The following is a 27,040-nucleotide window of genomic DNA, read 5'->3' as shown; positions in this document are numbered from 1 at the left end:
CCGACCTGCCTGCTTCACTAAAGCCCCCATCATCCATCGCTCTCATCCCAGGACTGCAGGGTCCCAGCTTTCGAGCTTCTCCCTGTCAAGACCATTCTCCACTCAGCAGCCTGAGGGGTCATTTTTTAAATGTCCATTGGGTCATATCACTCTCCCGCTCACCCTCCGTCCCCAAGGCCCCACCATACTTGCAAGAAGGCCCCAGTGCTGTTCTGTGGCCCACAGCTCCTGCCGGCCCCGTGGCCGCAGCCTCCATCTCCTTCTCCCTCCACACTCTCTTGTTCCCTACGGGGTCCTCCCCGTCCCTCGACAGCCCAGCTCACTCCCACCTCAGCGCTTCCTCTTCCCGCTGACTAAGGTGGGCCTGGTTCCTCCCGCATTCAGTCCTCAGGCCACACATGCCCCTCAGAGACACCCTTGATTGATCGTCACCCTCGGTGACTCCCGAGCCCCTCATCCTGCTTGAAATTCTTCAGAGCTCTGATCACTGTCTGAAATCAACTGTTCAATTGTCCTCCTTTCCCCCCAGAAGGGTCCCAGGGTGTTTGCTATGTCATGCAACAGTAGTCCCAGTGCCTAGGCTGGTGCCTGGAACCTAGCAGGTGGCTAATTGCTATTTCTTGAGTAACATGAATGAAGTTTTGTTATGAGCCCTGCTCCATTGGGGGAGGAGTTCAATCTCAGCCAATCCCTTTCCTTGAAGGGCATCTAAGCTCAGAGGGGCAGAAGGAGTGGGGACGTCTGGTCTGGGTCAGCTTACGTGCATACTGGCGTCTGCTGAGGTTTTCTCTTTCCCTGGGGCAGAAGAAAGTATGATGGGGAAAAGGGATGGCGGCGGGGCGGAGGGCGGAGATCAGTTAATATACCAGAAGAGTCGGCGACCACACAGCTTTGTCCCACTTCACCCCTTCACACACTGGAGATCCAGCACACTCAGTAGTCCGGGCTCTCCCTGTCCTGAGTCCCAGCTGCCGGACCCCAGAGACACACAAGCCTCGTCCACGCCAGCGAGCTCTGCCCTTGGGGAATGATGCTCAGTACTCTTCCTGTGCCCGTGACCTCACTGATTCTCACAGCAAGCCTGAGAAGCAAGAAAGGTAGGGCTGGTGATCCTCATTTCACAAACGTGGATACCGAGACCGGAAATGGTTACGTGAGTTGCCCAGGTCTGCAACGCGGGCTTGGAGCAGCTGGGAGACAGATGTGTTTTGCTCTGGGGTCACCCATTCTCTTCAGTGGGTAGCTTTTTAGACAGTTGCTGGAAGTTGAAACCACAGAGGGGTGATGAGTGTTCAAATCCTGATGACCTCATCTGAGACCCTGGATTCCGCCATGCCTGAATCAGCTTTACCTCCTGGATGTATCAGGAACCGCTGAAAGTCAGTCACTGCTGATTGTCAATCCAGTCCTCTCAGCAGGAGGCACACTCATTCATTTATGCAAGAAATATTTACTGAGTGAAAGAAACAGAATCTGGATTCCTAAGGGTGAGACTCATACTTGGTGAAAGAAAAGGGTCCAAATGGGGCACAGGCTGAGGCTGTGAAATGACTGAGAACTCTCACACCCAGAGGAAGCTCTGTGGAGGAATTAGGGTCTGTGAGAGCCTAGAAAAAGGCTGGCTCCTGAATCCTTTTCTGGTTAGTCATGAGGGAGCACACTGAGATTTTTGGAGTCAGAAGAACCTGAATTTAAGTTCTGAATCTGCCCCTCATGGGCTGTGTTAATTGGGTAAGATACCCTCTCTGAGCTTCAATTTACACATTGTAATAGGGTGATAACAAGAGTGGTGTGGTGTGAGGGTGAAATTATGTGTGGCAAACACTGAGTACAGTCAGTTTTGAAAAGAGAGGCAGGGCAGGAGAGGGGTACGTGCATGGACTCTGGAACCGGACTCTGGGTTTGAATCCTGAGTCTGCCACAGATTGGATGCGTCATCTTGGGCAGGTTACATATTTCTCTATGACTCAGTTTCCTCATCAATAAAATGAGTACCGGGCTTCCCTGGTGGCACAGTGGTTGAGAGTCTGCCTGCCGATGCAGGGGACACGGGTTCGTGCCCCAGTCCGGGAAGATCCCACATGCCGCGGAGCGGCTGGGCCCGTGAGCCATGGCCGCTGAGCCTGCGCGTCCAGAGCCTGTGCTCCGCAATGGGAGAGGCCACAGCAGTGAGAGGCCCACGTACCGCAAAAAAATAAAATAAAATAAAAAAATAAGATGAGTACCTATCACATAGGGTTAGATCAAAAGTGCTTAGAACTGGGATTGACAAATAACAGGATTTTTAATATATTAATGTATAGTAGAGACTACTCTTCCAAGAAGGTGATCTTATATTTGTGAACACTTTTGATTGCAAATGACAGAAACCCATCTCCAATAATCATGAGCAGCCTGAGGAGCTACTGGCTTATGTAACTGAAACACCCAAGGGTTTGCCTAATTCAGGCATGGCTGCATCCAGGGGTTCAAATGATGTCATCAAGATTCAGACCTTCAACCCCTGTCAGCAATACGTCTTCATCTCAGTTTCACCCTCAGGCTTGCCCTCTCCAGGAGGGGTCCTTGCCGAGCTCCAGCTCCAGCTTACTACCTTAGCAACACCGTGAGAAAGAACATTTTCCTTCCTTAACAGTTTTAGCCAAGGCTCCAGGACTATCCTCAATAGACCAGCGTGGCCACTTGCCCTTCCCTGAGCCAGTCCCTCTGATTAGGGAGGTGGAATGTGTTGACTGGTCACATCTAGGTCATGGGCTCCCCCTTTAGCCAACCACAACAGCCAGGCCAATTTAGAATTTTGATTGGTCATCACATGTCCGCCTCTAAGCTAATAATGGCGTCACCCTTCTCCCCCCGCAACCCCGATACATGGACTGAAGTGAGGGAGAAATGATCTCCTACAACGGAATCAGGATGCTGATACCAGAAGACAGGAAAATGGACAATCCTCAGAGAGGTAGGACAGATGTCCCCTCCAGAGTCCTGGTACAGATCAGTGACCTCAGCCTCCCTGATCACCAGAGAGACACACCAGGATCCCTCCCCCGCTGCCCCTGGATCCTGAACCAGCCTAGCTAGTGACAACTGACTGTAGGCTGCAGGCCTGAGGCTGGCTGGCCACAAACAGGGGACAGCACTGCCAGCTGAAGGGGGCACAGTGAATGTGTTGTGAGCTTCAGCAACCCCCTTGGAGAGAGACGGATGTATTTACGGAGTGGGCTTGGCTTGAGGACCCAAAGAGAAAAAGCCACAGACTTAGGAAGAGGGAAAAGTAAAGTGGGCAATTCAAAGGCTCAGGTTTCGAAAGGCTCTGGGATAAGAGGGTCTCAGGCAGTGAAGAGATGCTGACACAAGAAGCTTAGAGAAGACTTCAGACTTGGAGGAGATACTTCATACTCATCCCTTCATTTACTTATTTGTTTATTTAATGACCTACTGTGCGCCAGGCACTGGGAAGACAGCAGTAAACAAGGAGATGGATGGCGTTTCCCCGGTTGCGCAGTGATTAAGAATCTGCCTGCCAATGCAGGGGACACGGGTTCAAACCCTGGTTTGGGAAGATCCCACATGCCGCGGAGCAGCTAAGCCCATGCGCCACAACTACTAAGCTTGCGCTCTAGAGCCCGTGAGCCACAACTACTGAGCCCGTGCACCACAACTACTTAAGCCCGTGCGCCTAGAGCCCATGTTCCACAACAAGAGAAGCCACTGCAATGAGAAGCTCACACACCACAATGAAGAGCAGTCCCGGCTCGCCGCAGCTAGAGAAAGCCCATGTGCAGCAACAAAGACCCAACGCAGCCAAAAGTAATAAACAAACAAACAAACAAATAAATAAATAAATAAAAAGAAGGAGATGCATTCTTGGAATTTATAGTAGCATAGAATAAACAGACATATAATTAAACCCATAATTAATTATTTATAATATGTCCCCCAAAAGAAAAGCATGGGGTGCTGTGAGAGCAAATAATTAGATGGCATCAGCCTGAGGATGCGTGGATGGTAAGATCTTAAGGAAAAGTAGGAATTAATCAAATGGGGAATGGATAGAGAAGCATGTATGAGGCAGAGAGAGTATAGATTCAAAGGTCCTGAGGCAGGTGAGAAAAGCAAAGCCAGTGCAAGAGGAGTGTGGGGAGAAGAATCTGGAGATGGGCAAGGTCCAGATCACAGAGGACTGCATAGCACTTTTGTCCTTATCCAACAGAAAGCCACCTTGTCTAAAATTCCCTCAGATACAACACACAACAAACAGACATTCGATAAATACTTATGAATAACCTACTATGTAGCAGGCCTTGTAGAAGATGTTTGAGACACAGTGGTGCTTATATTCTAGTGAAGAAGTCAGAAATTAAACAAGGCCATAAATATAAAAAGATAATAAGCACACTCACATATAATCATAAGCTCTGTGAAGGAAGTGACTGAAAGTGATCGAGGCAGGTGGAGATCTAAACGCTAAGAACAAGACAGCTCCGTGAAGGGCCGGGAGAGAGTGGTCCAGGCAACAAGCTGTGTTCCTCAATCTCCTGCACAGTAGAATCACCTGGGGGAGCTACAAAGACTGAGCCTCACATCCAGAAATTCTGATTCCACTGGTCTGCATTGGGGTCTAGGCACCAGTACTATTTTTTTTAATATCTTTATTGGAGTATAATTGCTTTACAATGTTATGTTAGTTTCTGCTGTATAACAAAGTGAATCAGCTATTAGTATACATATATCGCCATATCCCCTCCCTCTTGCATTTCTCTCCCACCCTCCCTATCCCACACCTCTAGGTGGTCACAAAGCACCGAGCTGATCTCCCTGTGCTATGCGGCTGCTTCCCACTAGCTATCTATTTTACATTTGGTAGTGTATATATGTCGATGCTACTCTCTCACTTCATCCCAGCTTCCCCTTCCCCCCGTCCGCCCCCACCGTGTCCTCAAGTCCGTTCTCTACATCTGCGTCTTTATTCCTGCCCTGCCACTAGGTTCATCAGTACCGTTTTTTTAGATTCCATGTATGTGCATTAGCATACAGTATTTGGTTTTCTCTTTCTGACTTACTTCACTCTGTATGACAGACTCTAGGTTCATTCACCTCACTGCAAATAACTCAATTTCATTTCTTTTTATGGCTGAGTAATATTCCATTGTATATATGTGCCTCATCTTCTGCATCCATTCGTCTGTCGACGTAGGCACCAGTACTATTTAGGAGCTTCTGGGTGATCTGGGGTCAGTCAGGAATGAGAGCCCCTGGGCCAGACCTGGCTACTCAAAGTGTGGTCCACAGACCAGCAGTATCCGCACCACCTAGGAGCTGGCTGGAAATCCCAGAAGAGGCAGAATCTCAGCCCCTTTCCCAGACCTGCGGGTTTCAAATCTGCATTTTTACAAGGTGCCCATATTAAAGTTTGAGAATAGCTGATCCAGAGTATAGTGAGAGGGAGGGGTGTGAGTAGGACAAGGTGGGATGGGAGAGATGAGAGGAGGTCAGATGGGTTTTACTCTAAGGGCCTGGTTTTATTCCAAGTACGGCACAGGTACACATATACCACACCCCAAAACACACACACAGGCAAACAGACATATCCACACTGGGCACCAGGCCCGTTTACCTTCTCTGCTTTTCTAAAATATATTTGTATCCACCTCTGATAACTCCAGATGCTCCCCTGGGGGTAGGTGGGGGCATCCCTACCCCATTTCTCTCTCTCTCTCTCTCTCTCTCTCTCTCTCTCTCACACACACACACACACACACACACACACACATGCCCTTAGACTCATCCCACCTAGAGATGCCCCCTGCCTCACCCCCATCATACTGCAACTCAGAAGGACTCTGGTGGGTGAGTGGGCAGTGAGAATGGGGGATTTGGAGGAAGAGGCCCCACATTCTTTCTCCTGCCAGACAGGCAAGAGGCCTGGAGGGCACCTCAGATTCAGGGGAGAAACGATGACGTCCGCACAGGTTACAGGGAGGCAGCCAGGCTCTGTATCTTGCAGAACTAAATCCCAGGATGGTGTTTGCTCGAAACGCCAGAACTATTCCTGGATGTCAGGTGCAGTTAATGGTTGCCATGGCCACCACCCATGCTTAATGAATAGAAAAGAGTTAAAGATGCTTGATAAATGTCAGGGCCCAGGATGGATTTGCTTGGGAGCAAATCTGTTTGTGTGGGCAGAGCTGCCCAGTGAAGGTTGAAATGAGCAGTCCAAGGTAGCTGGAAACAGATACAGGAGACTCTCTCTCCCCCTTCTCAGGTTAGTGGAGTCAGAATGGCACAAAATTTCGAAAGTGTGGCTTTCTTTATGGACAGTTTCAACATAGACTCCAGGTTTGTGGGTTTGATCCTGCAACATGTTCACAGAGATTGCAGTGGGGCAGAAACTGAGCCCAGGTCCCTCACGATTTAAAAGATGTCACTTTACGAAAAACAAAACTTTTCTGGATTATTTTTTTAATGAAGAAAGTGCCAAATTAGGGTTGAAAAAACAACCTTTTGTAAAGACGATGTCAAGAAAATGAGAAGATAAGCCACAGGCTGGGAGAAAATATCTGCCAAAGATACATGTGATAAAGGGCTGTTACCCAAAATATATAAAGAACTCTTAAAAACCAACAATAAGAAAACAAAGAACCTGGTTTTAAAATGGGCCAAAGACCAAAACAGACATGTCATCAAAGAAGATATACGGATGGCAAATAAGCATATGAAAATATGCTCCACATCACGTGTCTTCAGGCAAATTCAAATTAAAACAATGAGATACTACAAGTACCTATTAGAACGGCCAAAATCCAGAACGCTGACAACACCAAATGCTGGCGAGGATGTGAAGCAGCAGGAACTCTCATGCATTTCTGGTGGGAATGCAAAATGGAACAGCCACTTTGGAGGATGCTTTGGTATATGTGTACCTGTGCTGCACTTGGAGTAAAACCAGGCCCTCAGAGTAAAGCCCATCTGACCTCCTCTCATCTCTCCCGTCCCACCTTGTCCTACTCACACCCCTCCCTCTCACTGTACTCTGGATCACACACCTCGGTATTTACCCAAATACTCCTTGGTATTTATATCTACACAACAGCCTACACATGGATATTTATGGCAACTATATTCACAATTGCCAAGATCTGGAAGCAGCCAAGATGTCCTTCAGTAGGTGAGTGGATAAATAAACTGTAGCAAATCCAATGGAATATTATTCAGTGCTAAAAAAAATGAGCTATGAAGCCATGAAAAGACATGGAGGAATCTTAAATGCATTTTACTAAGTGAAAGAAGCTAATCTCAAAAGGCCACATACTGTGTGGTTCCAACTATATGACATTCTGGGAAAGGCAAAACTACGGAGACAGTAAAAGGAACAGTGATTGCCAGGGGTTCCGTGGAGGGATGGATGAATAGGTGAAGCACAGAGGATATTTTTAAGGCAGTGAAACTACTCTGTGTGATACTATCATGATGGATACATATTGTTACATGTTTGTCCAAACCCATGGAATATACAACACCAAGAATGAACCATAATGTAAACTATGGATTTGAGTGATAACCATGTATCAATGTAAGTTCATCAGTTATAACAAAGGTACCACTCTTGTGGGGAGGCAGATAACGGGGACGCTACGCATGTGTCGGGGGAGGAGGATATGGGAAATCTCTGGACCAGCCCCTCAATTTTGCTGTGAACCTAAAACTGCTCTTAAAAGTAAAGTCTATTAAAAAATAACAATAACCTTTTGAACCCCACACCTCCACCTGTTACACTGTAAGTGTGCCATTTACACGCTGCTTACAGCAGCTAAAGAACAAATGAAGGGGTCCAGTGACGAGGAGTAGATTCCAAGTCACACAATGAATGTCCCTCAGGTCTGTCAGTGTGTCTCTGTGACCACGTGTGGCGCTGCCTTTGGGAACTGCTAGCGCCCGGGAATGTGAAGGCCAAGTCCAAAGAATGGGCTGCTCTGAGCTCACAGCCGGGGGCAGGGACTCAGGACTGTGTGATGCTCACTAGCTGAGGAAAAGTCTTGTATGGCCTCAACCTCAATCTTCTAAGAGGGAATCGCTCTCCACAAACCCTCCAAAACGCTGTCTGGACCTGTTCCCCAGCCAGGGTCTCACATACCCACAGAGGCCGAGTCGTCTGTGTGTGTGACAGTGACCATGCGTCCATCTGGCTGCAGAATGTGGCTCTCAGACTCCGATGCTCATCAGAATCCTGGAGGAGCTTGCTAAAAAGAAGTTTCTCAGACTCTCCCTAAATCACTAAGTCGTGTGGGGGGCCGATAAATGTGCTTTTTTTCCTAAGAGCCCAGGTGATTCTTATGCGGGTGGGTCCAACGTTTCCAGGCGCCTCTGGAGGAAAAATGTCACCACTTACAAGCAGCAGAGATGAGGGGGCCGCAGCCTTCTCCCCAGAGCCCCTGCCATGGCCACGGCTACCTGTGTGGTCTGGAAATGGATGGGCTCTCGATTCCTGCCAATGCTTGCCGAGGCAGGATTAAGATGATTTTTAGAAGCACTAAAATGATTATGGTGGCCACCCCACCCTCACAGATAATCCGATACTAAAATAATAATACTAAACTATTACATAAGAAAGATCAACGCACTTCTGGAGTTTTTTCTGTGCTATTTTAATGATCTTTTGTAAAAGTCAAATATCAATTAATTTCCAATTCTCATTTTTTTTCTCTCTCTCTGTACCCCTGCTTTCCTGGTACCCCAAACACGTGGCTTATTCTGCATAGTTGGTTAATCCTACACCAGCGCCTGTGAAGTTCCAGGTGCCAGGCTGGGTGCCAGGCTGCAAAAGGGATCTAGAACACAGAACTGGATAGAACTGCCGTCTTGGCTAGGGTGGGCCGGGCTCTCGGCTCTGTGATCCAGGACCGGCTAGGACCTGGGCTTTGGGCTAGGCTGGTGTTCCAGTTGGGCCTGCAATCAACCAAATAATTAAGGACCAGGGAAAGATTTTACCCCAAACCGAGCAGAGGGGCTGATGAAGCAAAATGCCCAACACCAGGCTCTTCAAAATAAATCAGGCCTAGAACTGGGTGCAGAGGACAGGTAGCACCCACCGTGCCCTGCTCTGAGCTCCACTTCCTGCACTTGGTTCTAAGGCAGGACGCTCTCGCGATGGAGCATCTCTCTCTGGGTGGATGTGGCTGGATTCTGGCTGGACCCTGGCTGGACCGCCGTTCCTCCACCATCGGCAGTTACTTCTTCAGAAGGTTCAGGATGGCTTTCAGTGATTCCTCTGAAGATGCTCTTCCCTTCCTGCTCCTCTGCAAGCCCCTGTCATCTTCGAAGAGATCTTCTAAAACTATAAATCAGATTGTGTTTCTCACATGTGTAAAGCCCTCCAAAAGCATGGACCACACGCCTTTCCAGCTTCCAGCCCTGGCCTGGAAGGGGCTCCATCGTCTGGCTCCTTCGTGGAACTGGTCTTATCCTGCCTCCCCCTCACCCACTCTGCTCCCTGCACTCCCCTTGGTTCCAGAAACACACTAAGTATTATCTTTCCCTGGGGCCTTTGCACTTGTGGCGCCCTCTTCCTAGAAAGTTCTTCCCTCAAATCTTCCCTTGAGTGGCTTCATCTTGTCACTCGGGTCACCTTCTCAGAGAGGCCTTCCCTGTCCACCCAATCTCACAATTTCCCCCCACTGCCCCCAGGTCACTCTCTCTCTCTCTGGGGTTTATTATTTTCATGGCATTTATCACTATTTGAAATTACCTCTTCCTTTTTACAGAAACCTTTGTTTTGTTCATTTATTTGTTCACTCTCGGTCTTTCCCCCACTAGCATGTAACAGCCTTGAGATCCGGAACCTACACTGTTTCATTCACTGATGAATCCGACGTGCCCAGGACACTGCTTAATGCAAAGCAGGCACCCCAGTGAACAAGACTGAATTCAGGATGTGCACTGACAGCAGTTCAGGAACCTCAGAAGAGGATGTTTATTTCTCCTTACCTCACTCATTCCAGTGGTGCTCTTATTAGGAGCCGTGGGCCGTAATTGCTGAAACCCCAAGTGCTTCGTCTTGCTCAGAGAGACCAAGTTTAGTTCAGGGTCCTCATTATCCGTGAATTCATTATCCAAATCCCTGCACACGTGCGGTTGCACAGACAAGCCAGCAAACTCCATCTTAATGTGAATATGTGATTCATCACCTGACCATTTATAAGGCCAGTCTCTACTCAAACACACCTCCAACCCCACCCCACCCCCGTTTAATACCCTACAATTCACGGTCTTTGCCAGGGAGCCTCTCTCTGATTGCCAGCTCTTGTCAGCATGTGACCATACAATGCAAATAGGAGGCAGAAATGATTGCAAAGTGAGATTGCGTATCTCGCAAAATGCACAGGACTTCATGAGATGGATGTGAGGGGCTCAGAAGATCTGCTGGTGTGGTGTGACATGCCAGCCATGGGCGGCCGAGAGCTTGGCAGAGGGACACTGGTTAACAATGCGAGAAGAGCAAACCGACAAGAGTGATGATGTGATAGGCGCATCCAGTGATTTGAATGTTAAAGGATTAAGAGAAGCCCTTGAGAAAATGATGACATGCTCAAATATTTTTTGCAGAAATGACCCACTTTATGATCCTGCTCTGAAAGTCAGACTTTATAATCCAGCTGGGAAAGTGAAAGATTTCATATTGGACCATCATGTGATTTTATCAGACAAAGGATGCCCCCTCCCACCAAAAATCCACACAACTTACTTTTTGGTTCACCCTAGTGCATAGTAAGAAAAGATAAGACAAAATAAACATATTCTCATAAATGATCTTTTCGTTTTCAAGATAAAGCTGGAAGTACATCTTTGAACTTTATTATTTGCTGTGAAATAATGGTCCCTATTTTTTTTTTGTTTGTTTGTTTGTTTTTGTTTTTGTAATGGTCCCTATTTTTGAGGGAACTCCCCTAAAGGCTGTGGGTCTCAACCTTAGCTGAACAGTTAGACTCATCTGGGGAGCTCTGCAAACTCCAGATGCCCTGACTAATTAGTAAGAATCTCCAGGAATAGAACAGAGCATCGGTATTTTCCTACTGTGTCCCCAGCCCCCGTAATTCCCATTTGCAGCCCATGTTGAGAACCACCATTTTAAGGTAACTTATGCTCTGTTTTAAAGAGGATATTTAACACCAGGAAACCAAACATTCTTACAGTCAGGTGGTGACTTTTGCTTTCTTAACACAAGTACGTCCGGGGCACAAACAAACTTGATGTTTGTTCTTCTTTCCTGATTTCTCAAGGCGGATTCACCACAATGGGGACTTAAAAGACCTGTATCGCTGGACCCAGAGCCCTGGTCTCCAGTGAGCCTTGGTTTTGATTCTGAGCTGGATTTCAGGGGCCTGGCATTTCAGCTGGACTCGTGGCTGAGATGAGGCCAAGCTCTGGGCACTGGTTTGGCTGTGTTTCTGGGCTGGACCAGGTTCTGGGCACAGATGCTGGGCTCGGTGGGCTGGTTAGGAGGATCCACCCTCACTCTGAGCACATGGTAATGGTCCAGAACTGCTCAGAAGTAATCCTTTGTCAGGTTGGGTGGTGCCACAGCCACCCAGTTGTGCCCAGGATGGTCAATGTGGGCCACTCACCGCCCATGGGAGGTGGATGGGGCTCCGCCTGAAGACCACTGAGAGGCTCTGCCAATGGGATCTCCTCCCATCAGAGGAGGGACATCCTGGGGACACCTGCTCCCCATTCAGGGTCTCCCTTCAGGACCGCAAACTTGAAAAGCTTGGGCCTTGGATGGCTCTCTCATTTCCCCAGGTCTTTCTGCTCTGGGTCTAGTATTTCCTGACTTGAGGCCCAAACCCGTAAAGGCAGAGCTGTCTTTAGCTGACCCAGAAAAGCTCTGTCTGGCCCTCGCCCAAACTTGGTACAGCAGGTGTTCTAGGCCTATTCCTGCTGGGGTGCGCCAGCTCCTCAGGCTGCCTGCCTGGCCCAGCCCTGTATGGGTGCACACGCACATGCACACACACACACGCGCGCGCGCGCGCGCACGTGCACACGCGCACGCACGCACACGCACATGCACACACACACACGTCTACCATGTGTAGATATGTCCATGTGAGGGTGGCAGGGAGGAGACACGATCTCCAGCTTCCCCCTGGCTTCCTCTCCCCCCATGCCCGAAACAGAGTTCACAAATAACATTAAGAGCTGTCCCTGTTAACCCTCTTCTTGGTGCCCAGCGCTGTGTTAGTGCCACTTAGGGGATTTTGCTAAGATCTCAGGCTCTGAGGTTAGTTAGACAGACCTTAGTTTTAGGCCTCAGTTTCCCCATCTAGAAATGGATTGACTGAATTAACACACACACACAATACTTACCATCGCTCTAAAGCACTTGACAAATATTAACTCTTCTAATCCTCATTAAACCCCACAGGGTTTCCCAGGTGGCGCAGTGGTTGAGAGTCCGCCTGCCGATGCAGGGGACACGGGTTCGTGCCCCGGTCCGGGAAGATCCCACATGCCGCGGAGCGGCTGGGCCCGTGGGCCATGGCCGCTGAGCCTGCGCATCCGGAGCCTGTGCTCCGCAACGGGAGAGGCCGCAACAGTGAGAGGCCCACGTACCGCAAAAAAAAAAAAAAAAAGTCCACGAGCTACATATCGTTAGTATTCTCCGTTTACAGATGAGGAAACTGAGACACACATAAGTTAAGTAATTTGTAGCTAATACGCGGCACAGCTGGCACTCACATGCAGGCAGTCTGGCTCCAGAATCCTTACTCCTCACCCCAGCCTACGACCAGTAGGAGTGCCTGCTCCACGGGGTGGTAAGCAGTACCCAGAGATCCCTTAACCCAATGCCTGGCCCAGAGTACATCTAAACAAACAGCAGATAATGTACCTACTTCTTGGAGAAATCCTAACGTCTGCAGATTATTGATATTTTAACAGATGAAGAGACAAAGGCTCAAGCGAATGAATAACTCACCCAAGGTCGCCCAACTAGTGAGTTAGTAAGTGGTGGAATAGAGATTCGAACTCAGGCCTGAGGGCTCCAGGCTTTGCTCCTACCACTGCACCACACGACCTCTCTCCAGGTCAAATATGTACACGCTGAAGAGGGGGCAGGCTCTGTCTTTCCAGATTGCAAGAATCTGACTTGTTTGTAAAAATTCACAGCAAAACAGCCTAATCCCCACTTCGTGACTGTTGATGGCCATTTCCCAGGATCGGGCTGGGTGCCCGCAGTACTCGGATCTGAAAGGAAATACTCAGGATGGAGACTGAGCCACGGAATGTGGAAGCACCACCTTCCCTGGAGACACGGGACAAGGGCTTTAACAGTTAGAAACAAAAATGTCCTATTTTAGGGGCTCCCTCCCCACCCTGGCTTCCTCCCTTGCATGTCTGGAAGCCACTCAGGACCATATAGGTCCTTTAGGTTACCCTGATCCTAAGGAAGAGATGGAGTTGACTTTGGTCCTTGTGCAACCCAACCTCCTAGACATTCCAGAGACCTCAGTGCTGAAGGGACAGCTAGAAGGGCAGCTGAGGGACCCGGTAACGCCACCACAATAGGCCCTCTTCCACCCACTGGCCTCCCTTCTGTCCCCCAAACTAACCAAGCTCATTCCCAACTCCAGAGCCTGTGTGCTTGCAGTGCCCTTGGCCTAGAAAGCTCTTTCCCTGGCTCTTCACACAACCGACTGTTTCTTTTTATCATGTCTGAGCTCACCTGTCCCCCTGAACCACCTTGCCCCAAATTGCCCACCATCTCCCCCACCCAGTGCACAGTCACCATCACATCATCTTGTGGGCTTCCTTCAGAGCACAGTTATCTTGTTCTTTTATTGACTATATAGACTCTCTTTTCCAGTGAGAATGTAAATTCTGAGGACCAGAATCTTCTCTGTCTTGGCCACTAGTCAATTCCTGGCACTTAAAACAACTCTGGTACACTGTGGGTGTCTGATAAATTTGGGAGAAGCGTGGAAGGAAGGAAGGAAGGAGGAGAAAAAGTTTGAATCAATCAGTCTTCACAGCCCAGTTCTCATATCTGCCCTACCCCAGGTACCCATCACCTGTCACCAGTGACCACTGGATCTGTCCCCCAGACCAACCACCACTGATCCTCTGAAAGCCCCGAACTACCCCCCCCCCTCCAGATGGGGACTCACTCACTCCCATCACCTCACTCACTCCCTCTCATCACCTCACACACTATTCCACTCTGCCTGAAGGCACACACCTCCTTTACTCTGATTAACTTTTAATTAACCTTCAGATCTCAGCTTAGACATGATTTTATTCAACATTCAGTTAACAAAAATCACTCTACGAAGTTATCAAGTGAGAGAATTTTTGGTGATGAGGGAAGTGCTTTTATTTAATCTTATGCCATTCTGTATATACTGTTTGAATTTTCTAACTACATACATATATTCTTTTAATTTAACAGGGATTATCTGAATATGGGATAATGGACTGTTTCTTATTTTCCTTGTAATATTTCTCTTCTTTGAAAAAATATCCTAATAAATGTTCCTTTTAAATGTCAGTGCCACAATGACTTAATTATTACAGCCTTATTGTATGGTTTAATGTCTTAGAAGAAGCCAACTTCTTGAGTTCTTTCATTCATTCTACTATTTTTTCCCTAGCAATGCCTCCAGCTTCCCAAATAGACTATTCTATCACCTGGAAAAATGATAATTTTACTCTATTTTTTTTCTATTGCGTATAACTCTTAATTCTGTTTTATTTCTTCTTGCACTGGAGCTTGTAGAATCATGGTACATCATAGAGGCAACAGTGGGTATTCATATCTCATTCTTGATTGTAATGGGACTATTTCTAGGGTTTGACCTTTGAGAAGGATTGTTGGTTTAAAGGAGGTGCCTTCCTCCTAGGAAGGAAGTATCCTTCCATTGTCTGAGCCAGAGAAGAACCGTCAGCACAATCTTCTCTGCCCAGGATGAAGTGTGTTGTCACCCCATAGCCAGTCTCTGTAATTACACCTCAACACTTTGGGAAATTTCTCCTGGCTCTACCTGCCGTTCCAAACCTCTTCCTGGGGTCCTGGAGTCTGTGGATTCTCACAGCCTAGCTCTTCTATGTGCTCTACTGTGGGTTCCCATCACCTCTCACCAGTCACCACTGGATCTGTCCCCCAGACCAACCTCCACTGATCCTTCTCCTGGTTTACCACGTTCCTGGTTTCTGCTCCTCTCTGCCCCAGTGCCTTAGCCTCAACTCTGCTAGGACGGTGCTTATCTCTGTATCCTAACTTCATCCTTGCAGGGTACCTGTTTTCAGCATCTCTTTTGGCTCCAGCCTCTGCAGTTCATGGGCAAGTCCAATCCCATCCTTTTTTTCTTAGATTTACTGATGTGGGGAAGTACTGATGAGAAAATGTAAGTGAAAAGAAGACCAGCAAGATCCTGATTTTATAAAACAATGTGTGTGTGGAAGCCTGGGGGTAGGGGGAGCAGTGGGGGATGTGAGGGGAGCCTGGAAGGAAACATACAGAAATGCTAAATAGTGGTTATTTCTGGGAGCTGGCAATATGCTACTTATATGAATGGCCAAGTTCACTGTTTGATGAGTGTATGACTTGTGCCAGCAGCTTCATTTTCAGTGTGGAGTCTTCCTCAGGGAAAGTCTTCATTCCCTTTCCTTTTTTTTTTTGCGGTACGCGGGCCTCTCACTGTTGTGGCCTCTCCCGTTGCAGAGCACAGGCTCCGGACGCGCAGGCCCAGCAGCCATGGCTCACAGGCCCAGCCACTCCGTGGCATGTGGGATCTTCCCGGACCGGGGCACGAACCCGCGTCCCCTGCATCGGCAGGCGGACTCTCAACCACTGCACCACCAGCGAAGCCCTCCCTTTCCATTTATATTGCTTTTTAAAATCTCACCATGGCACCAATGTGTCTCTTCTGGTCCTAAAATACCTACCAACACCAATGGTAGGAATAGCTATAATTTATTGAGTTCTTACCACGTGCCAGGAACTGTACTAAGTGCCTTACGTCATTACCTGATTTTAACAGAGTTCTGTGGAAACTGCTGAGTACAGCACCAGGTGCTGTAACTACTATTACAGCTTCAATTAATTCTCATGACAACCGCATGAAGTTATTATTGTTATTATCTTTATCCTGGAGAAGAAGAAGAAACTGAGGTTTGGAGAGGTCATTTTCCATAGGTTCCTCAAGTGACATAGGGCCTGGGGAGGTGGGGGCAACTGTGGCCAGCTAGAGAGCTGGCACCCAGTCCAAAGAGGGGGGTTGCTGAGGCCCGGCTGCTAGGGACTGTTTTCCCATGGAAATGTGGGACAGAGAGCCCCATTTTTCAAGAGAAGCTGCAAGTCAGCATTCATGTGACATACCCTGAATTTTAAATTGCAGCAGCATATTTAATTTTTAAAAAATACAATAAAATACTACAAGTAAAAAACAGAACAAAACAAATACACTAAACAAACCATTCTGCAGCCCAGATTTGCCATAGATGAGCATAATCTGCTCTAGAATCACCAGCCTGGAGTACGTCCTCCAGTCCCAAGAAGGCCCAAGTTCCTGTTTGCTTTCCGCTTTTGCCCTCCCGGAGTTTGTGCTACCTCCCAGGACTGAAATCTCCAGGACCGTGAGCAGCAGAATTTTCCTTAGCCAGAGGGTCAATGTTTTTGGCTTTGCCGTCTCTGCCACAACTACTCAGCTCTGCCATTTGGCACGAAAACCATAAACAAATGGGCATGGTTGTGTTTCAATACAATTTTATTTATAGACACTGAAAGTTGAATTTCATGTATTTTTTTACTTGTCATGAAACAGTATTCTTCTTTTGATTTTTTTCTAATCATCTACATAGGCAAAACCCAACCTTAGCTTGTGGGCTATATAAAACAGGTGGTGGGACACTTTAGACCATTTAAAATTCGTGACTGTTTCTCCAGGAGCTACTGGTGTCTGCTGGCTCCACATCCTAGTTTCAGGCTGCCTTAAGCCACCTTAGGTAAGGCCCATTTCACAAGCAGATGCGAGCACGTGTGTAGTTCCTTATCCCCACGTGGTTCTGACTGGTCTGTTTCAGTAGCTTTCACATTTAATCTTCAGCTGAACATTTCCTTCCTATGAAATCTTTCGTGGAGAATGTAAAACAGCTAATGATAGGTGGTCCCACAACCACCATCCTTGTCCTGCTCTGTGGTCCCTGATGCACCTTATGGAAAAAGCACGGTGGATGGAAAAACCAACTGGTCCCGTTCATAGCAGTGGATGGACCGTGAAATTATCATAAAGCCATCTGGCAAAGGATTTTGCTTACAACTCTAAAATGTGTTGAAGAGAGTGCAATTCACAGTAGTGGCTATGAACTTGGCTTTGGAGTCTGGAAGACTTACCCTTGAGTGTGCCACTTATAGCTGTGTCCTTGCAGAAATCACTTACTTCAGATTTCCTCATCTGTAAAATAGGGCTCATCATACCAGGTACCTCCCCAGGCTGTCTTGAGAGCTAGAGAGGATAAAACATGTAAAGTGTTTAGAATGGCACGTGGTAGATGGTAAGTGCTTCATGTATGTGACTTATTCTGATTTGTTACCCAGCCAGCTGGAAGGCGATGGGGCTTAAAAGCAAACAGGAATCTGTGAATGAAACTCTAAAATCCAAACAAGAAAAATGAAGGCCTTCTTTCAATATTAGGGAAGGAGTTCTGAGTTTGTTTTTCTTCCAAGAATTTCCTTGAGTCTTCAAGCCTTCTCTCCAAGACCCCGCCCTCTTGGTTCTGAGTCCATTCTTTGCCTGGTAAGCAGAGAATCAGAACCAAGAGGATGGGCTCATAGCATATCATTTATTGTGAAATGCCTCTGGTTTGGAGCCTGTTTATAGGATGTGTTAAATACACGGCACTCTTTAAGACATGGAAGAAACCTAAATGTCCATTGACAGATGAATGGATGAAGAGGATGCGAGATACACACACACACACACACACACACACACACACACACACTTACACACACAATGGAATATTACTCAGCCATAAAAAAGAATGAAATAATGCCATTTGCAGCAACATGGATGAACCTAGAGATTATCATACTAAGTGAAGTAAGTCAGAAAGAGAAAGAAAAATACCATATAATATCACTTATATGTGGAATCTAAGATATGACATAAGTGAACTTCCACAAAACAGAAACAGACTCACAGAACAGACTTGTGGTTGCCAAGGGTGGTGGGGGGGGGCAGTATGGGAGGGATGGAGTGGGAGTTTGGGATTAGCAGATGCAAACTATTATATACAGAATGAATAAACAACAAGGTCCTAGTGTATAGCACAGGGAACTATATTCAATATCCTGTAATAAACCATAATAGAAAAGAATATGAAAAATTATGTATATATATGTATAACTGAATCATGTTGCTGTACAGTAGAAACTAACACAACATTGTAAATCAACTATGCTTCAATAAAATAAATTTTAAAAACTACATGGCACTCATTATTATGAGTTAATAATAGGCATAATAATAATGGCTACCTTCATATTGTAATGGTAAAGCCCATTCAAATATTGATTCTTCCCTTCACCAGCTGTGACAACTCTCTTTCCTCTGTGATCCTGCGTTGTCTTATCATCAAATATCAGTGTGAATAGTCCCTATCTCCTAAGGCAGTGGATGAGAGTAAATGAGAGAAGAATGTAGGTTTCAGCTCTGTGCCTAGCCCGCTAGAAGCACTTAAAAAGTGCTGGCCATTATCATGAAGTCCCTAGAGCTTTGCGAAAATTATCTCATCTTCATATATGGCCTTATTTAATTCTTATAGTAACTGCTCTAAAATATAAGCCCAGCTACGTGTGAACATAAACCTTGTCCACTGTCCACGACACCACCTTGCCCCTCACCTCCAGGCCGTCTCTGCCGGCAGCGATAAGAACAATAAGGCATAATTTCATGCTGTGTTGTGGTGAGAGGTTCTGAAATAGTTTGTCATTTATGAGAACTGGCAGAGCCATTAGCTGCCCCAGAGATTGGTTAATTGGCTAGTTAACAAACACCCACAACAAGTTAAGTCAGGCTGATGTCAAAGAAAGAAAAGGAAAGAAAATGCTGACAGTTTCCCCGGGGTGCACCTGCGCAATTCTGTGCCCCCTGAAGGAGTGAGCCACACCGCAGAGCACAGCAAGCTGTGGTCCTGGGCGAGGGGAGCGGGGAAGGGGGCGGTCCTGTGTCAGATATGAGCATTATCCAATCAGGGAGAGTGCGTTACTCCAGAATCCATGCCTGGCATCCACACCAAGGAGTCAGCAGACCTTGACTGGAATTTTGGCTCTACTAGTTACCCGTATGACTTCAAGCAAAATTCTTACGGCCAGCTGCCTCAAGCTGCCTCATCTGTAAAATGGGAAGATAAATATATATATATATATAATATATATATATATTATATATATAATATTATATACATAAGTATATATGAATATATGTGTGTATATATATATATTCTGCTTCCTTTTCCCCTTTCCCCTCACTAATTGGGAAAAAAAGAAAAAGATAAGATGAGACAGTTCTCATGATGAATCCTTATGCTTCATAGCTCTTTGCCCTTCTAAATAGATCCCAACATCTATGCGAAATCTAGGAAGCAGAAAGTTTCCATCTTCGGCTTTATTTTTATCTTTTTCCTCTACCCATCTCCTTTTCGTGCCCTAAGAAAGATGCTGATGGGCCAACCGAGGCAGAGCCTGCAACAACCATCAGGCATCTTCACTGGGGGGGTGAGGATGCAGGCTGGGCCCCAGGGGCTCTTTCCACCCCTCCCCCGCCAGCTCAGGGCCACGTTTGTTTCCACAGGGGCTTTCCGAGGCGTGTGCAAGAAAATCGATCACTTCCCCGAAGATGCTGACTACGAACAGGACACGGCTGAGTATCTCCTGCGTAAGTTCCCCCTTCGCGGGTCCTCCCGGGGAGGGGTGGGCGAGGAGGGCTGCCCTGAGGTTGTCCAGCTGCCTCTGAGTTTGAGGCTCCCCAGTACCCAGCCCCAGAAATGGATACGTGCAAAGAAGCTTCAGGAAAATCTTTGCTACTAGACAGAGACATTCAGGTGGTTCTGACATCTGAATCTCTTTCATTTCAATGAAATAGAAATAGTAAAAAAAAAAAAAAAGGGAGCTGTGTCAAAACTGAAAAGTTCTTTTTAGTCTGCTTAGGAGGAAATCTAAGGATTTTCTTCAACCTGAATACAAGTTTTCACCTTCCCCAGAGGGCTGATTTGAGGTGCTAATGGGCTAAGTGCTAATGGGTGAGGTGCTAATGGGCGAGGTCCTAAGAGGCAAGGCCTGGGAGAATAAAAGCAAACCAAGGTTCACCCCTCTTCAGTTTCAGTCTCATTGGGGCAGGACCAGTGTCTCCCCCTAGATTGTCCCAAGGTCAGTAACCCGGATATGACATGGAACTGTCACGAACGCAGCACGTAGGAGGCAACAGTGTGCTGGCTTAGAGCAAGGGCTCTGGATCCTGGGTGACTCGGGCTTTTACTCCGGTGACGCCCTACTAGCTGGGCTGGACCTGGGCCAGGCTGCTTTACCTCTCATCTCTCACCTTTCTTCATAGTCAGCAATAAAGATGACAACGTCATCCATCTGACAGGGTCATGAAAATTAAATAAGCTGGTGCACATTGCGCTCCGCCCGGGGCCCACCTGTGCTCACGAAGCCATGCGTGTTGGCTCTCTTCTGGGGCATGGGATGAACAATGGTCAAAGCCCAGTGGCAGCCACAGGCCTGACACAACCCAGGCACAGAGGGTCGGGATTTAATGTACTTCAGATAGAATTTCTTCAACAGGGAGGTGTGTCAAGTTCACTCAAAAGAAAAGTTCTAAGGCGTTGACTAATTTACTATTAGAGAGTGTTCGATGTAACATTTTTTTAAACTGCTGTTATACATAAGAACTTCAAGTAATTGTGCTATTCTGGTCATGCTTGTAACTCGTAGCTCAGGAAGAGTGCTGTTACAACTAAAATCATTGTTAGCGCTACTCACGCTTGCTAGTCTACAGATGGGCGGTGGGTCTAAACATGAGCCTTTAATCGCATAACAATGTAAGTGGTGCGAGGGGTCAATACGAAAGAAAGTCATTTCTAAGCTAATTTTTTTTTTTTTTGCGGTACGCGGGCCTCTCACTGTTGTGGCCTCTCCCACTGCGGAGCACAGGCTCCGGACGCACGGGCCCAGCCGCTCCGCGGCATGTGGGATCTCCCCAGGACCGGGGCACGAACCCGTGTCCCCTGCATCGGCAGGCGGACTCCCAACCACTGCGCCACCAGGGAAGCCCTAAGCTAATTTTTAAAACATATTATTTCTCTTTTTTCAGTCCTTATCCATCTACTAGGATTTACCCAAATGCCAACTAGAACTTACATGAGCAGCTTAAAAGGATCTGATGTGGGAATAGAGGCCACGTTTAGAGAGGTAGCTTGACCAAAGTTTGGGGTAGATTACTTGAACCTCCTTTTGAGGATGATTTTAAAGTCATCTCCAGTGGGGTTTTACCAGAATGACTGTAGTTTTTGTTTTTCTTTCCTATTTTGATGTTTGCCCTGTTGGGGACTAAACAGAACTGTGACCTCTATTTCACAACTTGCAAAACTGATTTTAATTTCTTCCAAGAGATCCATCGCTTTTCCGACAAAATATATTTCTCCCCTCTGGGAAGGTGGAGGTCCTGACCATCAGCCACAGAACCAAGTTAAGGAGGGACCTTCCTGAGCACACGAATTTCCTGCAGGGAACTTTGGAATCCCCGAGCCAGTCACGTGGCACCAGGGTCACGTTCCTGCAGGGCTCTCCGGGCCCATCCAGCACACGTGCTGCCAGTTCCTGTTGCGACCACACCCTGGTCGGGTGGGGTTCTGCACATTGATTATTCTGCTATTTCCTCTTTCTCATGTGTGGTTAGGGAGGCTGAAGCTTAAACCTATAGCAGAAGATTTAATCAGGGACTTCCCTGGTTGTCCCACTGCAGGGGGCCCGGGTTCGATCCCTGGTCGGGGAACTAAGATCCCACAAACCCCGTGGCACAGCCGGGAAAAAAAAAAAAAAAAATCCAGGGTAAACTGAGTTAGGAGAAAATGGCAGCAGAGCATGTCCTGTGTGAGACCGACACCCGTAGCCTCGGTTTATAGAACCTGCTCTTATCTCACTTGTGGGGTAGAGGTGGGATCTGGCCACCAATTGGTTGCCAAGTGGTTCCTCCACCACATGGGAAACAATCACATTCCCATATCTCATAGCCACACATTTCAAATATACACAACCAACACAATTCAGTAGCTTCCAATGTTCAGATCATCTCCTTCGGGCATAATCATAATTTAATCGTACTTTGAAACTAAAAAAAATTTTTTAAAGGTGAAAAACTTAATCAATTTAACTCATCACATTGAATATTTGAGCAATTCCCAACAAGTACACAATGCAAATGATCGCTTTAAAGATTTGTACATGCTTGAAATCACTGGGGACAGACCCATCCCTAATATTTGTGGGTCCTAGGGCCAAGGTTCACATGGAAACCTGTAGGTCATATGTGTAAATATTTAGAAGTTATAAATAAGCTATGGCCACCCAAGATCCCAGCGCCTACTTCCCAGGGATCACCCCCTTGACCTGGGAGCTAAATGAACCAGGGGGCCAGCCCTCCCTCCTGCAAGCCTGTGTGGGAGCAGGGAAGCACAGAGCAAGCCGGGCCTGGGCCAGGACTGTGACTGACTGGCCTGAAGCTAGGATGGGGACTGATTTGATCACGCTCCCAGGGGTCAGGGCAGCCAGGATCCCTCCCCCTACACCTCACTTCTCCCATCAAGGTTTCTAGGCAGTTTGAAGCCCCTTCCAAAACTTCCCCATTGCAGCAGGGACAGTTACTGGGACCCTGGTCTGCCCAGCCCCAATGGTGGGGGACTTGGGGTGGCCATCCTTAAGCAAAAGCTAGAACTCTTTCATTTTCTTCTCCTCATGAAGAGAACCTCACCCCTGTCTGCTTTCGTCGACCCCTCACCCCCGTTCTCCATCGGCCCTCCCAGGCAATCCCAGTAGGCTAAGTCAGCTACCAAAATTGCAGAAAACTTTTCCCATAAAAACAAACAAACAGGACTTCCCTGGTGGTGCAGTGGTTAAGAATCCACCTGCCAATGCAGAAGACACGGGTTTGAGCCCTGGTCTGGGAAGATCCCGCACGCCTCGGAGCAACTAAGCCCGTGCGCCACAACTACTGAGCCCACGTGCCACAACTACAGGGCCCGCGTGCCTAGAGCCCGTGCTCCACAACAAGAGAAGCCACTGCAATAAGAAGCCCACGCACCGCGAGGAAGAGTAGTCCCCGCTCACCACAACCAGAGAAAGCCCACGCACAGCAACGAAGACCCAACGCAGCCAAAAATATATATATAAATAAATAAATAAAAATGAAAAACAAACAAACAGACAAAAACAGTCCTGGTGTTGTGGAAACCAGTCCTCTGCATTCAGAGCGTGAGCACCGCCACGCAGTAGCAATAGGAAGGGCTGCAGCTGAACCCACAGGAAAACACACACTAAATGCAGGGACATAAAGCTCTGAACACTGAGCTTTGAACTTCCACACCAACGATGAACCAACCACCTTCCTGCGGCCCCACTGCTCACCCTGCAGGCGTGCCGGGATTATAAAGACGCCACTGCTGGCTCACTGGCTAAGACCAGGCATGGCGCTCAACAACGCTTTCTCTCACATCCCACCCCCAATTCTGTTGGCTTTACCTTCAAGATCTATCCTGAGTCCGACACCTCTCCCCACCTGTCTGCCACCCCAGTCCAAGGCACAGTCAGCTCAGGCCTGGGTTCTTACCATCCTTCAAGAGCCCCACACCTGGCTCCATGCTCTGCTCTCACTAGCTTAAAATTCTTCTTCTTTTTTTAATTTGCTTTTGACGGTCACCCTTTATTTTATTTTTTCTTCCAGTTTTATTGATATATAAGTGACATACAGCACTGTATAAGTTTAAGGTGTACAGCATAATGGTTTGACGTCCATACATCATGAAATGATTACCACAGTAAGTTTAGTGAACATCCATCACCTCGTACAGATACAACATTAAAGATATAGAAAAAAATGTTTTTTCCTTGTGATGAGGACCCAGGATTTACTCTCTTAATTTTCATATATAACATCCAGCTGTGTTAATTATAGTTATCATGTTGTACATTATATCCCTAGTACTTATTCATCTTATAACTGGAAGTTTGTGCCTTTTGACCACCTTCCTCTAATTCCCCCTCCCCACAGCCCCACCTCTGGTAACCGCAAATCTGATCTCTTTTTCTATGAGTCTGTTTGTTTGTTTTTGATGTATATCTGATGTACAACACTACTACGTTGGTTTCCATTACACAACATAGTGATTTGGTACCTCTCTACATTTCAAAATGATCACCAGGATAAGTCTAGTTACCATGCCATCTTGAAATTCTTAATACTTTTGGAACAAGAGGCCTTGCATTTTCATTCTGCACAGGGCCCTGCAAATTAGGTAGTGGGTCCTGCCCGTCATCTCTATTAGAATGTAAGCTCCATAAGGGCAGGACTTTAGCTCTTTTGTACCTCAATGGACGCAGAATTTATCCAACTGATATTCCGGCCCAGGTGTTCCAGGAAATACTCTTATGCTGGCTGGGTAAATACTGGGATCCCCACCTGAAGGTCCCTCTGCCCCAGAACCTTAGGGCCTCTCTGTGATCCAGCAGCTGAAGAGTTAACACATGGGTCTCTAGGACACTGCTGCTCCAGCCCTCAGCCAGCGTCCCCTTCCTCCCCTTAGAAGGGCAGCCTCTGCACGCTTGGGGTGGTTAAACATTTCCACCAGGACCCCAGGACACAGCACAGCACCTGGCATTTGGTAGGTGCCCAAAAATATTGTTGGATGAATAACTAAATTCATTTGTTTATTCAGTGACTAAATGGGTATCAAATGGGCATTGCCAGACTCAGTACCATGCAAATGTAGGCGTGTGCTGGGACAGACTCTGCGTTTCGGTGAACAGCTTGTGATCTAATGGGAGTCCCAGGATGCCCTGTCGGCTATATGATTTGCAGGGGCCAGTGCAAAATGAAAATCCCAGGCTCCTGGTTCAAAACGCAGGCAAAAAAAGCTATCTCCTTTCTTCTGCCATCTCTCTCTCCATCTGTCATGGTGTCTTTTATTTGCTATGAAATGTCACACTCCCTCCGGCACGGGCACACTCAAGGGGTGAGTGCATACCCTCGCAGGTGCCCAGGGCTTTCAGCCAACACTGGTTCTCCCAGCGTCCAGGCCCAGGCCCCCACCACAAGCCAAGGGTGGCAGTGGTCTCTGGCTGGGGTGGGGGAGTGAGCAGCTGAGGACCCATCCCAAGGAGAACGGGAGGTGGGGAGGTGATGGGGGGTGGGATGCCACGTGAGTAGAGACTCCAAGCCCAGGGCACATGCTCCATCGACCCATCAGAGTTACTTATAAAACACACATTCAAGGTAAAGCTGTTAAGAATTTCAGGATGGTGACTAAAGAGCATTAACCTCAAGCACAGGGCCCTGAGCGACCGAACTGGTCTCGCACCCACGTTAGATGCAGGCTCTGTCCTTCTGCTCACGGGCTGTCCTCCAACCAGGCACCCCCATGCCCGTGAAGGGGGGGATCCCGGGGCTGACCGGGTGCAGGGGGAACCCTCTCTCTTTCTCTCCGCAGGGGCTGTGAGGGCCTCCAGCGTCTTCCCCATCCTCAGTGTCACGCTGCTGTTCTTCGGCGGGCTCTGTGTGGCAGCCAGCGAGTTCCACCGCAGCAGACACAATGTCATCCTCAGTGCGGGCATCTTTTTTGTCTCTGCAGGTGAGCATCTGGTCTCAGCCCTGAGGGCATCACAGACACCAGACCCAAGGCAGGGCCACCAGGACAAAGCAATGCTATTCAGGGTTCCCTCCAGGGAAGGAACAAGAAAACGTTCAACTTGTGTGTTAAGAATGAGAACCAAAGACTTTAATTAGAACCAAAGATGCTGACATTCTAGCTGAGAATGCACGGAGGGGAGATGAGGAGAAGGTCAGCTTGGAGAGGCGGAGAATGACTAATGAGAGCGTGCATGTATATGTCTGCACATAGTGGGCAGGGGGCAGTATGGTGTGTGTAATGTGTGACCTGAGAGATGGCTTCAGTGTGTTTTAAAGGGGTCCATCTTTCTGTTCGCTTGGACATCGTCATACACTATCCCTGGCCCTTTGAGACCTGTGTTTGCTGGTTTAAATGCTGTTCACAGCTCTTCAAGCGCACAAATCCTCAGACTGCTCAAAGCATCTCTGGGAACAAGGTAAAAGTCAGCAGCCCCAGATGCTCTCGGGGAAGACCTTATCATCAATAGTAGCCTTGACCGGAAGGTGGCACAGGGTGGCAAGGAGGAGGAGGCAGTCCCCAGGAAGAGGTCCTATTTCTGCACCCTCTCTCCTCCCTTCATCTCCATCCCTCCTCCACCCTCCTCATCGTCCTCTCTTCCCTCTGGGTTTCCACTCCACCATCGCTTTACAATCTCTTCCCACCCCAACCCCCAATCAATGCCATCTGGATGAAATGCTTTAGAGATGCAAAGAACAAGGTGGGGGTGGGAGGAAGGGGAGCTTGACTCTTTGGTGATGACCTCCAAACTTTGACCCATAATGGCAGAATATTTACTGGGGTAGAAACAGTGGGGAAGAGTATAAAATGGTGGGTGAGAAGGGCTTATCCTCCTGGATTTGAATTCTGGTTCTACCTGTGGAGCCTTGGGAATGTTACCAAATCCCCATAACTTGGTTTCCTTGACTGTAAAATGGGAAATAATAATAGTACCTATTTTATAGGGTTGTTGGAAGGAGGTTGAACATAAAAATCACAATATTATTTTCTAGCATTGGAAAAGCAACACAATATAGTTCCAAAGTTGGAAGCCCAGCATCCCGGCCTCCTCCAAGATATTGCTCAAGTTTCTTCCCTACTGTTTTCCCTTCTT

The 27,040-nt window shown here is 47.6% G+C and overlaps 1 protein-coding gene across 1 annotated transcript in view; it reads left to right on the top strand.

The window, feature by feature from the left end:
* The window catches only part of CACNG3 (calcium voltage-gated channel auxiliary subunit gamma 3), a gene marked incomplete at both ends in the record, with an annotated part of 82,490 nt that overhangs the window by 51,645 nt on the left and 3,805 nt on the right, over positions 1–27,040 (top strand). The window contains 2 exons of the mRNA XM_082857123.1: positions 19,842–19,925; positions 25,750–25,890. Of these exons, the coding sequence (XP_082713249.1) occupies positions 19,842–19,925; positions 25,750–25,890 (225 nt within the window). The remainder of the gene's footprint in view (positions 1–19,841; positions 19,926–25,749; positions 25,891–27,040) is intronic.

This window comes from Leucopleurus acutus (assembly GCF_964270905.1).
Source record: "Leucopleurus acutus genome assembly, chromosome: 16".
NCBI classification, from domain to species: domain Eukaryota; kingdom Metazoa; phylum Chordata; class Mammalia; order Artiodactyla; family Delphinidae; genus Leucopleurus; species Leucopleurus acutus.
The sequence above is the reverse complement of the archived record's forward strand: the minus strand, read 5'-3'. Positions and strand labels throughout refer to the sequence as shown.